This window comes from Colletotrichum paranaense (genome assembly GCF_030867605.1).
Source record: "Colletotrichum paranaense strain IMI 384185 chromosome Unknown Scaffold_6.1, whole genome shotgun sequence".
NCBI classification, from domain to species: domain Eukaryota; kingdom Fungi; phylum Ascomycota; class Sordariomycetes; order Glomerellales; family Glomerellaceae; genus Colletotrichum; species Colletotrichum paranaense.
The window spans coordinates 1,189,414-1,204,770 of record NW_026848964.1 but is presented as its reverse complement, the minus strand read 5'-3'; the positions used below and the strand labels follow the sequence as shown (position 1 = coordinate 1,204,770).

Below are 15,357 nucleotides of genomic sequence, written 5' to 3'. Positions count from 1 at the left end.
GGGAAACCTCCCGGCCTGTACGAAGCTCAGTAAACGTATGTTGAATTACGTAGGACTCTTATATGGAAGAAGGAATAAATGGGAAGCCCATCAATTCCTTCTATTATTTGCCAATCATTACAGTATGACTGACGGCAAACGACATGCTCGTGAAAGTCTTCGGCTCGCCCCTCCGCGGATACAACAAACCATGAAATTCTATTAAACACAAAATAAAGCAGAATGACAACAAAACATGCACATTTTGAATTAACGTCATGCAATCACTAAAAGTAAAAGATTTCCAGAAGATTTCTCCTAAAAATTCGGGCTAAGGGGTTGAACCCTGGCCCTATGAAAATCCCACCCCCCCTAGGGGGTTTTCTGCTCTGTATTGAAACGCTCGGCTATGGCGTTCGCGGGGCGTCCCCCAGGGCTGGTACACATTGAGAAAAAATTTGTAAATAGAGGGGTTGGATGAGCCCTGTGTGGTTGCCATCCGGGCAGGTGAAAGAGGCCATAGTTCTGACGGCTTGGATGTTGGGATGAAAAGGGGGACACACCCAGAACTCAACTATGTCAATACAGCCGTTTAATCACACACTTGACCCTCCAGAATATTGTAAGAAAAGAAGAAAAGATCAATAAGGAGGGTGATTTGCGCTTTGTAGACAGCCTTTAGCCCCTGTCATCCAGCTACGTTCCTTTAGGGGCACTTACCTGAAGGTAGAAATGGATGGGCTTTGACGATTTCCTCCTTCCTTCACAGTGCAAACTCACTTACTTTGATATGATTATTGGACTTACCGCCGGTTGATAGGTTGCTCTGTTGACGTGTAAATCATTGAATTTACTTTGGCTGAAATAGTGCCTATATCTTCGGCGACATCACTAGGACGTGCTTCGATGTACACTATGTGAGTGTGGTAATGGTGAAAAAGGGGCAATTACGAGGGAGGTCGCGTCTCGTCGTATTTATTCTCTTTTCTGTCTTTGCTGATGGCTCGGGCAACTCTCGGTAAAGCATTTTATCATATGTCTTATCACAGACAAACAGGCTCTATATTATATCCAAACCCCTCGCACATTGGGAGACGTGTTTATAGCACGAATCAAGGCGAGGTAGTGTTGGTGGTTGTGAGAAAATTATGGAGTGCTGCAATCGACACACAACTACTTATAGGGGTCAATATGATATCAATTTGACTGCGTTGGAAAGTCCGGTTACTTGTGGGGGAGGGGGGGGGGTATTAAGCGACCTGAACTGGTAGAAAGATTGAGCTCTCAGTGAGCCCGCCAAGCGGTGATGACTTCGTTCTCCATGCCCCAGCCCTACTGAAGCTTTTGTAATAGTCCCCGAGGTTATTGAGCGAACTCTGGAGATGACAACACACACACACACACACACACACTCTCTCTCTCTCTCTCTCTCTCGAGTCATCGTTTAGTTGCTATATCTATCTGAGATACTTACTTACTAAGTACCTATCATAAGGTCTTGGGATATAAGTATCGTCGTTGTGAATGGTAGAAACCTGGACTGCGGCTAAAACTAGTCACGAATTGAAAGATAATTGCATGTGTAGCATCGCCTTACCAAGGCAATTAGGGCTGGAACCTTCATTACCTCTAACACTTTGTTCCTTCTCACATGAGGTATCGTATGAACTTGATGTACTATGTCTCGGGGCGTGAACATTTATGTCAGCTGCGCAAGTTTAAGAAATGAATTGTGCCAAGGAAGGTGATTACCTTGGATGAGTCAAAAAGCCATTACCATACTAGTAAGGTAGCCTACGGATCGAGCCTGCCAATGGAGCAACATTCAGGCTACTCAAGGCTTGAAGCTTGACTGAAATCATCACACTAACACCCTTCGTTAGCTGGTAATTTGAGGTAAAGGAGGTGAGCAAGATATGATCTTTGCGAACTTGATACGATTTAGGAAGCAAACAGCCACGACCCAAATCACATTGCACACGAGCGGAAGTGGCCGAAAGACCGGGCTAGAATCCCTGCTCTAGTTATTGGTAAGTGGAACAATCTTCTCTGTCATCAGTTTGATTCGCTTGATAGATCTGTCGAGCTTGGCGACATGGGGGAGCTAGAAGAGGCGCGAGTATCTTCTCCACGATCGAATCGGACAACCGGACATGAGAATTAAACCTTCATCCCGAGACTACAGCCTTTGAGGGTTGGGTTAATTATTCAAGTACTCAGCTGAATACAGTCGTCGACCACTGAACCTCCCACAGGGGGACAAAAGCCGGATGGCTAGCCTTATTGAGCTTTGCCTCGATGATATTGGTGGATCGGAGGAGGGCCCGAGTTTTAGAGTCGAAGTCTTCTTTACGGGGAAGGATAGACGCCCAGACCAGGGGGAGCAGCTACTGCCAAAGGAGTAGTGCCACACAGGTTTCCGGATCGAGTTTATACCCCGTCAAGTGTACTGATCGGGGCATAGATAAACCCTGGACACGGGGAGGTGTCATCCAGGCTCGGCTGTTGGCGTTTTAGCCTTCGACCCTTCGCCTGTAGCCTACGCCCATATCTATGGTGGACACGATGATACGTTCAAGTTAATTTGCCCTCTTAGCTCCGGTAATCCGGATAATGATGGAGGATCAGCAGATGGTTGCTCCTTGTAGCACAAACTCACTCGATGGATGAAGTCAGAACATGAGTTGAAAATAACTTGAACAATGAAAAGTGTCGATACTATGACCTGCTTGTCATTTGTACGTGATTCTACCGTCCACAGAAACCTTGGAGGAGGTCCGAAAATGGCGGCCCGGAGGTCTAGACACATGTATGAACCATATGGATGACTTGAAGAGGGAGCTGTAACCGGCCAGGTCTCAGGTTCCACATCTTGTACATGCCTCGTTGCTTGTTCAATGGATGCGTAACGCAGGACGGTTGATCAGATAAGTTATTGTCCAGTCCCACGTTCCAGACTCATTATACACACAGGCAAAGTCCAGGCCATGAAGAGCGGGCGAAAAAGTGCCGAAAACGAGGGGAGCCGTTGTCATAAAAAGTGTGACGATGGATGAATTTTACTCCTCGAGGTAGTTCTTCAGCCTGTCAATGAATAAGCTCGGTTACACAAAACCGGTCTTCTTGTTGTCGCCCTCAACCCCCCTCAGGAATGCTACATTATCATTGCCGGATGAATGGCACACCTCGGAATCTGCCAAGCGGGTATACACGTTTTCGGTCAAGACTGAGGAGGGGGAAAACAGCTGACGGATGCCGGGTGCGTTTAAGCGTGCCCGGCAGCCGTGTAGAGACAACGCGCTTGGAAGGGTTTCGTAACTTTCGTTGAAGATTTTCGTGTCTCTGATGAGATCAAATCCATATCCGGTCGCATGGCATCATATTGTTTCCCGGAAACACTTGTCAAAGTCGGAAGTCCGACATCAGGAGACCTTCGAGGTCAGGAAAATGGTCTCGATCCTGAACCCATGGTACGCAAGTTCATAGTCAGCTTACGCTATTGCTTGGGCCCTACGAGCCGGTCAATTGACAGCACTTGAATCTTCCATCCTAGATGGTGGGCACACTCAAGAAGCTGTACAGCCCGGTTGAGCCGTGGTTGGGATGCCGTGATGGGACCTGCTCTTGAAGTTATCGTCAGTCTAAGTGGAATTCATTTTCCCAGAACTTTGGTTCAACGGCAATTCTTCTCGTTTCTTGACGCCGGCTTTTTCTTGCGCCAAGAGGCTTCGTTGGCATCATCGGCACGTCGCTGGCAAAGGGGAAGAGTGTACTTTCACATCAAAAGAATGGAAGGGCTCGCGCTGCGGTGCCAAGCGCGAGCCATGCCCCGAAACGTGATAATGCCCGGCCCCAACACATTCTTGAAAGGGATGCTCGAGGCCTAGCGGCCGATCCGACATGGAGTCGACAAGCCGCCATAGCCTAAATCGGAGCTAGTTGTGTCTCTGAGCTATGGTCAAGCTCGACTGTGCCTTCGGCATCTACTGAGGCGCAGAATGGGGCGTAGTCGGAAAAGAGAGAGCGAGAGAGAAAAAGAGGCTTAAAGGCATTTTTGAGCCGCATTCGGTTAAACCGCTTCTCATTTTCGCCAACACCAGAATACGGACGGCGAGCCTCCCTCGGCGGTCTTGACATGTGTGCTTGGCCTTTCGATTTCCAGAAGACGGAAGTCGTCCTCGTGAAGGTTCTCAAACTTTAACTAAGCGAACGACCGACCAATCCACACAGACTTCAGGCCTTTGCCCGGCTCCGATCGTCCCCTCGATTCAGATTCTGGGGCGTTGACCGCACCTCAGCCAGAGAAGTGGAAACCTATCTGCAGGACATCTGTCCGCGGGCATCTGAGACCTTGTCCTTCAGTTCAGGGTTTAGCCGTAAAGTCACACCAGGAAACCATGGCCTTCCCACCCAAGGCAGTCATAGGTCGGATGGAAAACGTGGGATACCGTAGAAAGCGTGTGAGTGAATGACACTTGAACACGCCCACCCCCTCCACCCCCTTCCCCTCCCAGCATCAGGCAGTCTTTCAGATGACGGCCCCAGTGGTCTGGGCCGACTTGTCCGCACCCGGAAGGCTACTTTGCCATCTCCGCCGTGGCTTGCACGACGACGCCCCGTCCTCCCCGGCGGCTGATCCGAGCCGTACCCTCATCCATATTTGTTATCCTTCCCAGGTATTTCCCCCTCTCATGGTTGCACAATTTTCTCTCGTCCCTTCTTCTGCCCAATCTCGTACTGCTGGTCTTCCCGACTTTGGTGTTCACCGGAACGCACCCCCACGAGTCCTTGGACGCCTTCACTTCCGTCATGATTTGATCACAACACCATTTGATACCACAGCGAAAACCATATCATTGTTGCAATGAAGCCATATCTTATTTTACTATCTTTCTTGGCGAGCCTGCCATTAGTGTATGGCCTCTACGATGATGTGCCAGATTGCGCAGTAAGTAATTCAGGAACTAAATCTTACTCGAAGGTGCTGACAAGTAACCCAAGTTACCATGCCTATTCGAACCCCTCGACTATACATCATGCCAGTTCAGTAATTCGACATGTCTCTGCGAAGACATGAACTATAACATGGCTGTGATCCATTGCGTTCGGGTCCAGTGCAGCGTTCAGCAAGCTTTGAGTAAGAATATCATGGCTGCTTGTTGTAAGACGCCAGGAGATGCTAACACGGGCCTGCTAGTCACGAAGAATCGAACATGGCAAGACTGCGGATTCGCTTATCATGATGAAGGCGTTTCCATCGCATGGGTTCCGTCATTTCTCTTCGGAATGGTGACACTGTTTTTTGCCATGCGACTGGCGACGAAATGGATAGGTTTATCGACTTGGGGGTTGGACGATACGACCATTACCTTTGCATACGTAAGTCTAGCGGAGCGATCCCGAAGTGAGGTCTTCGCTAACCTTTGATTACAAAGGTAATGATGATTGCGTTCTTGGTCGCCACACATCTTGGACGGCAAGAGGGATTCGGAAAAGACATTTGGACGCTCACGGTGGATCAGATTACAAATTTCATCAGGGTAAGTTCGGGAGCCCAACGACATTGAGAACATGACTAACTCGCAACTTCAGGGCTTCTTCGCTTTTGAGATTGTCTACTCTGTGACCCTTGCCGTTATCAAAGCGTCGATACTATTCCTCTACATACGCATCTTCGGAGCACTCACCGAGACTTTCCGCCGAATCTTGTGGGCGACGCACATCTTCAATATTGTTGTGTGCGTCACATTTGTCATTGTCAACTTGAACCAATGCAAACCTCTCAGCTACTTTTGGTTTGGATGGGATGGCAGACATCCCGGTTATTGCATTGACTTGTCGGCCATGGCTCTCTCTCATGCGGCCATCAACATCGCTCTTGATCTCTGGATGCTGGTTTTACCAGCCACGCAGATCTACAAGCTCAACCTGCAGAAGAGGCAGAAAGCCGGTATTATGTCCATGTTTGGCGTTGGCATCTTGTGAGTCCAGCCAACCTCGTTTGTTACTGTGTCTTTCGACTAATCTGCATGTTACAGCATCACTATTGTCAGTGCCGTTCGCTTGCGCAGTGTAGCACAGTTCAACAAATCATGGAACCCAACCTGTAAGTTAACGTAACCCTTGATTTTCAAAGTTCCTCTTCCTGACGTATGGATAGACGACTTCTTTGGCCTGGCACTATGGTCCCACATCGAGCTTTGCGTTGGAACAATCGTGGCATGCATGCCAGCAGCCCGAGCTCTCGTCCGACGACTCTTCCCCGAGCTACTCTACGTCACCAATATCTCCACGAATAGAACTTCCACCAGAGCTTCCGGCAACGTCAAGATTGTGTCTCAGGACATTGCGACCATTGCGACGGATGATCTCCCCGAGAGCTCGACAGCGAATTCTACGAAGAAGGACTCGCTCGCTACCCTGACGCCCGACCGGGTTCCGCTAAGGCGATTGACTACGAGCGATAGCTTGTTGCAAATCTCTCTCAGCGATCGTGATCGCTCGTTGTACGGAGACTCACAGAAAGGAAGCAAACTCAGTGATTGGTAAACGTCTATTTGACCACCTGTATTCGTACACGGCATTGTTGGTGTTAATGGGACTGGCGAAGGAGCGCGAAAAGTATCGATAATACCCTGTCTGTACTGCAAAGCAGATTGATGTTCAGATTTCTTTGGAACGATGTATTGAGATGCAATCCACATTATGTAAGATACTATTAAAAAAATGCAAAACAGAACACACAGATCTATACATTTCAGATGCCAAGGATCTCTGCTGCGCGGGAGATTGCAGATGCGCTCTTCTCTACCCATTCTTGGGCCTGCGTCTCATTGCCAGAGCTCAGACTATCCTGTACGGCGGGAAAGACATCGGCGCCGTAGCCGTTATCGAGACCGGGAGCACTTATGACATTGTGGAATGTCGGGCGTCCAGGGAGGCCGCCGGCGCTTGCGAAGCCACGCGAGAAGTCTCGGTACTTGCCGTTGATAACGTCGATGAGGACCGTGTCGTTGAAAGCGAGGGCTTGTTTGGCCACTGTGGCGATGCGCTCGGCTGCGGTCTCGAACTCGGTAATCGCGTCGTGGATGGGTGATAGACTTAGGCTGGGATAGTCCCCTGCGACGGTCTCATTGAGATCCTCGTAATGGTTTCGTAGCACGCGTCCGGCATTGGGCAGATCCCAGGGGATAATCACATCATCGGCGATGTGATATGCGACCAAGGTGAGCCACTGGCCCATTACCCGATGAATCTTGAAGCCTGGGTCTCCGAACTTTGCCATCCAGGTATACGAATCGTAGTGTCTACTCTCCATCAGTCATATGCGTCATGAACATCACGTGAAAGACTTGGCTTTACCCGTGATAATGGTAGACCGGGTCAGTTTTGCCTCCGTCTGATCCGATGTCAATCTTACTTATGTATCAGTCTCAGCTATCTCGTCAGGGGTATTTCAGAAGACTTACAGCACTAATGCCATTGTGGTAAAAGGAAGCGTAATCGCTGCCACTTCCCAGAGGAGCAATCTCACCCTCAGTAGTGTTGAACCACATGTCGTACAAGGTTGGTCCAACCCCCCAACCTTCAGGGAAAAGAACCTTCTTCATCATTTCAATGGCGACCGTTTGGATCTCGCCTGACCCAGAAAGAGCAGTTCGGGGGCCCGAAACAGCGACATCAAGGTTCAAATAGGCGACAGCGTTCGTCACGAGCCAAGGCAGATGGCTTTCGACCCATTCAGTCGACCCTTGCAGGCCAAATTCTTCAGCATCCCAAGAGCCCAAGATGCTAGAAGTCGAATCAGTTTTGCTCCCTTACATGAAGAAAGGAACACAGAGGCAGCATACATACATCGTACGACGGGGCTTCCATCCCTTGTCCAGAAGCTTGCCAAAGGCTTTGGAAAGTTCTATAAGAACTGCAGAGCCCGAATTTGGATCCGCTGCACCCCCAATAACCCAAGCGTCGCGGTGATTCCCGATAATGAGGACTTCGTCGGGATGGGTTCCATTGATGATACCAATAACATCCCAAGAGGGAGCGACCGTCTGGTTCATGAAATGGACCATATCAAGGGTGGCACCTGGTGTTGGACCGCTGCTGTAAGTGATGTTCGGCAGTGCACCAATCCAGCTGCTGCGGTTGACCTGCTCAGCGGACAAGCCGCTTCCATCAAGAGCGGCGAGCAATGGCACCGCATCCTTCATGCTGATGGGCACAGATGGAATGGTTGGGTTGTAAGGAGTCACATCATTCCTAGGGCCATCCTTCTCTGATGCATATCCGACTGTAGATGGATCACCTGAGTACAGTGAGGAGAAACGGACACTGCCTCTTTGGATCATAGAAGGATTTCTAGCTGGACCATCTAGAGTCATCCAATGTCTTAGTCAAATATGTCTTTGTGGAACCTGACATACGGGGCTCCGTTCTGGACTGACCTGGGTACGCAAGGTAGCCGTTTGCAACGGTAATTTCTCCGTCATCAAGAGGATCGGTGAAAAGGACAGCCCCGATCATGCCGTTGTCCTGAATTGTCAACTTCTTGAACCGTCCCGCAGAACGAGTGAGACATACCTGTGCATTCTTCACTTTGGTTCCTCTGTAAATCGCACCGTACATGGACAGCGCAATCTTGCCTTCCAATTCGATTCCAGCATCTTTTAGAGCCTGAAAATCTCCGCGTTGTCCGCGACTGCGCCCAAAAGTTAGGATCCTTAACAGCGATTATTTCGTGGTTCTGGAGTCAACATACCCGACGTAAACATATTCGGCGCTGATGTTGCCGCTTCCGCTCATGGCATGGTAGGCCGGGATTCGGTTGGGATAGCTAGTAGTAGGATCCTCCTCCAGCATGTCCTCGATTAAACTGACATTGTGGACGCTTCCATCCGGTCTATTCAAAGTCAAGGTAGTCTCGAGAGGAGCAGTATACCAGATCCAATATTCCTCAATGGAAGCATTCCAGCCAGCATCAATCCATTTTTGTTGCGTCCACTCAGCTAGAGTTCGGTTGTGTCCGCCAAGATGATCTCCAGACGTATAGTAGTGAGACCATTCGTCGAGCGATTTGCTATCAAAGGAGTTCACAAGTATAGACTCGTATTCCGTGAGAGAAGGTGGGTAATCCACTGCCATGTCTCGTTTCTTGTAACCATGATCGTGGTGACTGTGGCTCTGGATGCGGCGGTTCAGCGCTGCCCAGTCACGCTGACAAGCGTAGACACTTGTGGCCGTCAAGGCCAATGACAGAAGAGTTTGTCGCATAATGGAACTACCGCAGTATTCCCTTGATTCCCTTGATGATCTCGAAGATCCAGTGTTCTTAAATGAGCAAGTCACTTGACTTTTAAACATGCAGTCTTGAGGATTACCGTATGCTCGTCATATCATGAGCCCCTCTTACAAGGCTCAAAAGTTCCATAAGCATGCAGAATCAAGGCAGAAACCGAGGAAAGACCATTGAGTCTTCTTCGACCAATACCATGAGCCAATCTCACTTGCAAAGCCCGCGTTGTCCGCACCTCATGGTGCCTACGTGACATCCTACGAACTTCCTATCGGGCGTAGCGTTCATGTAATGTAACATGAGCCAGCGGTGAATGAGCCGAATTCAAGCAACGAGACTGCAGCTTATATCTTCGGAGGATTGGCTGGCAGTGAGGGGTAATATGAATTTAGTGATCTCAAGCGTGGGGTAGAGCTTGGCGTACGTAGTCACGCGCATGATGAGTTGATTGGCATTCTTTCTTGCAAAGATGCCATCGGCCATGTATGCTCGAGAAACCGAAGGGTGAGCTCGGAGTGTTCGGGACGCTTCGAGCCGTTATCGGAAATCTTGAACCGCTGGACTCGATGTTCGATGAATGATTATTGATCCGGAATGTCCGGGATATCCATGATAGCGTGATTCGTGACATCGAATATTCATCCAGTCTGAACAAACAAAGCAACTCGGAGAGGTACTTCTTGAAGATGGCTTTCCTCCGTCGAAGGCTAGTCTTTTCTAGTCAGGACTCAGGCCAGAGGCTACAACTACAAGCCACAACCAAGCGCCACACTGGGCCGGCCGAAAAGTCCACCGAGCGCCACGGAGCCTAGTCTATCCAGTCTTTGATGTTAAGATTATGGGTACTCGATCATATGTGAAGATCAGATTACTGTAAAACACAGTATCCAGAGCTACTGCAGGAACAGACATGCCCTGAGGGAATGAGACACTAGACGCGCAATGGTGGTGCATCGAGGCGGGAGGTGTGAGTTTCAAGCACAATCTACTGCTGAGAGTCCAAGGTGTATAATATCCGGAAAGAAGGGGCTCAACCACGGACTCTGTATTGCGCAAACTGAGTGATCCAGCGAGAAGCTTACCATTCATTAGCCATCATGAGATTCATGAGCGAGTGAGAGATGAGTGAGTGGCCTCAGAAGCCGAAGGTCCAAGTTTGAGCGGAGTTTCCCCGGCGCACGTCCAGTTCCAGGCATCCTAGCTCCATCCCGAGGTACTTAGATTCGCTGCTAAGTTTGCCCACACGCGAAGTAGCCTCGGCTAAGTCGCCCCGCCAGCTGCACTCCAGCTGCTTCTCCGCATCAAAGCGTCATCGCCCAGGAGCTCCAGCTCCAAGCTCCCCCCCAAAGCTCCAAGAGCTCCATCAGATCTCACGCGATCCACCTCCCATCTGCAACCACCATCCATCCAGTCATTGGATCTCCCCTTATCACCACACAGCCATCTCGATTCTCAGCTGGCTGGTTTCGTTAATCGCCTTATCGCCAGAGCTTTATCAATAGGCCCTCATCACGCAATCGCCCGTCATGTCGGAGAAGGCGCCGCTTATCCCAGAGCCGGAGCAGGGCGTGTCTTACGGCCGGCCCAAGCGATGCCCGTACGCCCAACGATGCTCTGCGGGAAGAGCTGTGGTCAAGGTCTTCGTCCTGGCTACCGCTGCCGGCTTGCTGTACTATAACATCCCTCAAGGTTAGGATCCCTCAGGCGATTTGTTGACAGCTACTAAAGTCTGTTGGTGTAGCCCAGAAACCCATCCACGAAGAGAAGACGCCCGTTTGCATGACACCAGCCTGTGTTCATGCCGCCTCTGAGATTTTGTACAACTTGTCGCCGAACTACAAGGACCTGGACCCATGCAACGACTTTGAGGAGCTTGTCTGCGGAGGATGGAGGGACCGACACGACCTCCGTGCCGACCAAGGCGATGCCTTCACCGGCACCATCATGTCCGAGAACTCGGAGCTGCTGCTTCGTCATATCCTTGAGGCTCCCTACCCCAAGGACTCCCAGGTCAGCACTGTCAAACCATGGCCCACGACCTCTGCTAACCGAATTCTAGCACTCGTACTTCTCGCCCCTCCGTCTCGAATCCACGGACAAGTCCGCCGATGAGCAGAACTTTGACAAGATGAAGGCTGCGTACGATGCTTGTGTTGACGAGGACAAAATCAAGGAGATCGGCGTCGAGCCCCTTATTCAGATTCTAGACGAGATCAAGACAAGCTACCCAGTCGAGGCGGCTGCCTCTGTCGACTCGAGCCCGACCAAAGACACAATTCTGCTTCTATCCAGATACGGAGTAAACGCTTTCGTTGCATCCGGTACTGGTGCGGATGACAGAGATCCCGATACTGTCGTTGTTTCTGTCGCACCTCCATACAGCCTGGGACTTCCCTCAAAGGAGCGATACGAAGATGAGAAGCTCGTTGAGAAGTACCGCGGAGTTGCAGTTGAGGTTCTCGGTAATATTTACCCTGATGGAAACAAGGACAACTTTGCCAAGGTTGTTGATCTCGAGAAGCTTCTGGCAGCCGCCTCTCCTCCCACCGAGGAGCTTGAGGATGTCACTGTGAGTTGAAGGAACATCTCAGTACCAGAATCTGAAGAAACTGACATTCGAGCAGAAAACCTACAACCCAATGCTCATCGACGAGGCATCTGCTCTTGCTCCGGAAATTGAGCTTACGGCATTGATCCATGATCTTGTCCCCGAGGGCTTTGTCGTTGAGCGTGTCATCGTGATGTCACCCAAGTACATGACCGAGTTGTCTACAATTCTTTCCGGGACCGACAAGGAGGTTATCCAGAACTACTTCATCTGGAAGGCTGTCCAGTCCCTTTCTTCCTACGTTGACACCGATGCTCTCAAGCCTTACAAGCGCTTCAAGAATGAGCTCGCTGGAAAGGTAAGCTTGAACTTGTGTATTCGACCAGTATGATATTGATTAATATCTAGGACCCCGAGTCTGCCCCTGAAAGATGGCGCACATGTGTTGGTCACGTCGATGACGGCTTGGGCTGGATTCTCAGCCGTTTCTTCGTTGAGAAGGCCTTCTCGGCAGAGGCAAAGAAGTTCGGCGACACCATCATCACCGACATCAAGACAGAGTTCACTAAGAAGCTCAAGGCCGCTAAGTGGATGGATAAGGAGACAACCACCAAGGCCATGGAGAAGGTTCAGAACATCATCCAGAAGATCGGCTACCCTACGAAGAGCCCCGACATCATGAATCCTCCCAGCCTCAACGACTTTTACAACTCCGTCGACATCAGCCCAGAGACTTTCTTCAAGAACGCACTCGCCGTTCGCAAGTTTGCTGTTGGCTACGAGTGGTCAGCCCTCGGCAAGCCCGTCGACCGAGAGCAGTGGGGCATGACGGTTCCTACCGTCAATGCCTACTACAATCCTCCCGGCAACGAAATCGTTTTCCCGGCGGGCATCATGCAGTTCCCCGTCTTCGACGTCGAAGTCCCTGCCTATATGTCTTACGGTGCCTTTGGCTCTGTCGCTGGCCACGAGCTCAGCCACGCCTTCGACTCCACCGGCCGCCACTATGATCAGAACGGCAACTACACTGACTGGTGGTCCGACGCCACTGTGCAGGCTTTCAAGGACAAAGCTGAATGCTTCGTCGATCAGTATTCCAACTTCTCTGTCCCAGGACCGGATGACAAGCCTCTCCACGTCAACGGACGCCTCACCCTTGGCGAGAACCTTGCGGATGCCGGCGGACTCTCGGCCTCATACCAGGCCTGGAAGCGCCGTGCCCACAAGCACCCCAACAAGGATCTGCCGGGCCTCGAGCACTTCACGCAAGATCAGCTCTTCTTCGTCACGTACTCCAACTGGTGGTGTGGCATGTCTCGGAAGGATACGGCCATCAACCGGATCTATACTGATCCTCATGCGCCCAAGTGGGCCCGTATTCTTGGCACAATGTCCAACAGTCGGGAGTTCAAGGAGAGCTTCCAGTGCAAGGACAAGAAGCCCACTTGCGAGCTGTGGTAAGACGCTTTGAGAGGGACTTTGGATATTAGCCGTCCTCTGAAGAATGGATACGTAGCGCTTGTGTGTATAGTATGTACGGTAGTCACAGAATGGAAATCACTTGTTGACATAAAAATTCGACTGGCGAGTCACTGAATGAGCAGCGAGTGGGATTGTGATTCTTGCCCCCTATGCTGGCGTTTATCTATTTGGAAAAGACCGCCGTTTCTATCGTAACGCAGGGCGAGCGATTAACAGTACCTGTGCCAATAGGATGACGAAGATCAGACCTTCAAGCCATCAAGGTCATCTTCGTACATGTTTGCACATCTATCAGCGGTTACTGAGAATTGATTCAAGGTTCACGAGCATTTGGTAAACCAACCCCTGATCCACCGGGGTGAGTCTACGAAACCTGTGTCTTTCACCGCCGTCTTGCTGTCAAACCGGCTCTGGACAGTGGGGGTTCCATCGCTCAATACAGTGATCCCCTGAGCTGAAGTTGGAAACGCCCGTAGCAGTGCCCGTGGACCAGTCAAGAAGTTCCTGAACATCTCCTCGATGGAGGGTACTGAGGGATACGTCTGTATGTGTCCACGAAGGACAGGAATCCATCTTTTACTGCCGTTGTTCAAGACTGTCTCCGTAGATCGGAGTCGGCGGGATTTCAGGGGTCGAATAATATAATTTAATATCAAACATCAGGCCGCTACTACTCTCGATATTGAAATGGTCTCCATTTTTGGGGTGCATTGTAGATTTGTATGGGTTACTCTAGGCTCTGAAAGCCATGAACATTCCGAGCTACACGTTTATAACTTCGATTTAATCGATGCAAGATCGCACGAGCTTAACAAGAGAGGGTTATTGCTCGAAAGATCGACCAAACCACTGACCGACTGTATCAATGAGTGTAAATAACTTGCACAAAGTACGAAGAAGAAGTAAAGCCTGCTCCGTGAAATATTCGTAAGATTCTCGGATCGTCTACGAGCCTTGGTATCAGTGACGCCTTTGAAGTTTGAACAAGTTATATCTGGTTGTCTTGAAATAGCTGCGACCGTTGAGGTCACAAACACCAACACAAATAGGAGGCCGATCATCGATGTCGTTGAAATTTCGGTGCTCGTGATAGGCTGCCATGGGCGGCTGCTGACTTTGCAGCTCACATTAGCTTATCTAGCTAGCAGCCTGGCAAGCGAAGTAGAGAGCCAATAATAACCCAGAAGTGAAACTCTTACAGTTCAGAGGTTCGCGGAAACACCAATAGGTGGAACTGTTCTAGACAGCAATATATCCGCGTTAGGTGTACGGATACCTCGAGTCGAGGGGCTCTTTGATTGTGGATACCGGGTGTTAGTGTCTGCGTTGTTCAACTCCTTGAGACAGGCCGGTCCCAGGGGTCATCGTTTCGTAACTGTCGAGGGCACGGGATTACGGGGCGCTGCCAGCCCCGTCGTATGGAGCAAGTTTTTGATGTTTCTATTCTTATTCAATGGAGAGATAGGGCTTTCAGCGCGGGCCTAGACAAGTACGCAATATCTTGTCTAGCAGTCTTTGGTCTTTGCCACATGCACCTATCTAGATTCAAATTCGCCCACGATAGGCCCGGCATTGAAACATTCAATTTCTACCAATGAAGCTGTAAGTGATCACTTCTTGTGAAAATTTGGGACACTAGAGAGATGGACGTCGTAGATAGACTATTCCCTTTACCGAGAATGGCCAATGTCTGCAGTTTCTGGTCTTGGCACCTGCTGCTTGATGACTACATCAACAGTAGACTGGGGCACTGCATATGTCTCCGGTTATGGAGAGCACCTATCTCATCTCCTTTTATTGGCGATAGAAATGCCGCATCGATAAACTCGCTATTTCGATGCCTGTTCTGCGTATTGTATCCTTAGAAAGCCGGGGCACAAAGACGTGATGTATTCAATTGCGATGGGCAGACGATTATCTATCTGATACCATGGCAGACCTCTTCTCGAGCCAAGACTCTGGCGATGACTTGCCGTATTCGTCCATAGAGGTGCGGGAGCTCCCTAGCTTCCATATACGGCCCTGCCGATGGTGGTTGCATTGCAGAATTTTCAAC

The 15,357-nt window shown here is 50.1% G+C and overlaps 5 protein-coding genes across 5 annotated transcripts; 3 read left to right on the top strand and 2 right to left on the bottom strand.

Annotated features, from left to right (window-relative positions):
* Positions 1–4,376: 4,376 nt before the first annotated feature.
* On the top strand, positions 4,377–4,847 carry CPAR01_08040 (uncharacterized protein; the record flags this gene model as incomplete). Its single annotated transcript, XM_060492309.1, has 2 exons — positions 4,377–4,439; positions 4,494–4,847. The coding sequence occupies 2 exons, from the start codon at positions 4,377–4,379 to the stop codon at positions 4,845–4,847; spliced, it is 417 nt and encodes a 138-aa protein (XP_060348679.1).
* A 217-nt stretch (positions 4,848–5,064) lies between these two features.
* CPAR01_08039 (CFEM domain-containing protein) lies at positions 5,065–6,528 on the top strand (the record flags this gene model as incomplete). Its single annotated transcript, XM_060492308.1, has 6 exons — positions 5,065–5,116; positions 5,177–5,358; positions 5,415–5,519; positions 5,572–5,960; positions 6,018–6,085; positions 6,140–6,528. 6 exons carry the CDS (start codon positions 5,065–5,067, stop codon positions 6,526–6,528), a joined length of 1,185 nt encoding a protein of 394 aa, XP_060348678.1.
* Positions 6,529–6,736: 208 nt separating this feature from the next.
* CPAR01_08038 (peptidase family M28) lies at positions 6,737–9,249 on the bottom strand (the record flags this gene model as incomplete). Its single annotated transcript, XM_060492307.1, has 7 exons — positions 6,737–7,286; positions 7,342–7,394; positions 7,449–7,770; positions 7,834–8,350; positions 8,424–8,511; positions 8,560–8,677; positions 8,738–9,249. The coding sequence occupies 7 exons, from the start codon at positions 9,247–9,249 to the stop codon at positions 6,737–6,739; spliced, it is 2,160 nt and encodes a 719-aa protein (XP_060348677.1).
* Positions 9,250–10,797: 1,548 nt separating this feature from the next.
* Positions 10,798–13,280, top strand: CPAR01_08037 (peptidase family M13; the record flags this gene model as incomplete). Its single annotated transcript, XM_060492306.1, has 5 exons — positions 10,798–10,960; positions 11,013–11,281; positions 11,331–11,840; positions 11,896–12,177; positions 12,228–13,280. 5 exons carry the CDS (start codon positions 10,798–10,800, stop codon positions 13,278–13,280), a joined length of 2,277 nt encoding a protein of 758 aa, XP_060348676.1.
* Positions 13,281–14,071: 791 nt separating this feature from the next.
* On the bottom strand, positions 14,072–14,362 carry CPAR01_08036 (uncharacterized protein; the record flags this gene model as incomplete). Its single annotated transcript, XM_060492305.1, has 1 exon — positions 14,072–14,362. The coding sequence occupies one exon, from the start codon at positions 14,360–14,362 to the stop codon at positions 14,072–14,074; it is 291 nt and encodes a 96-aa protein (XP_060348675.1).
* Between the last annotated feature and the right edge of the window lie 995 nt (positions 14,363–15,357).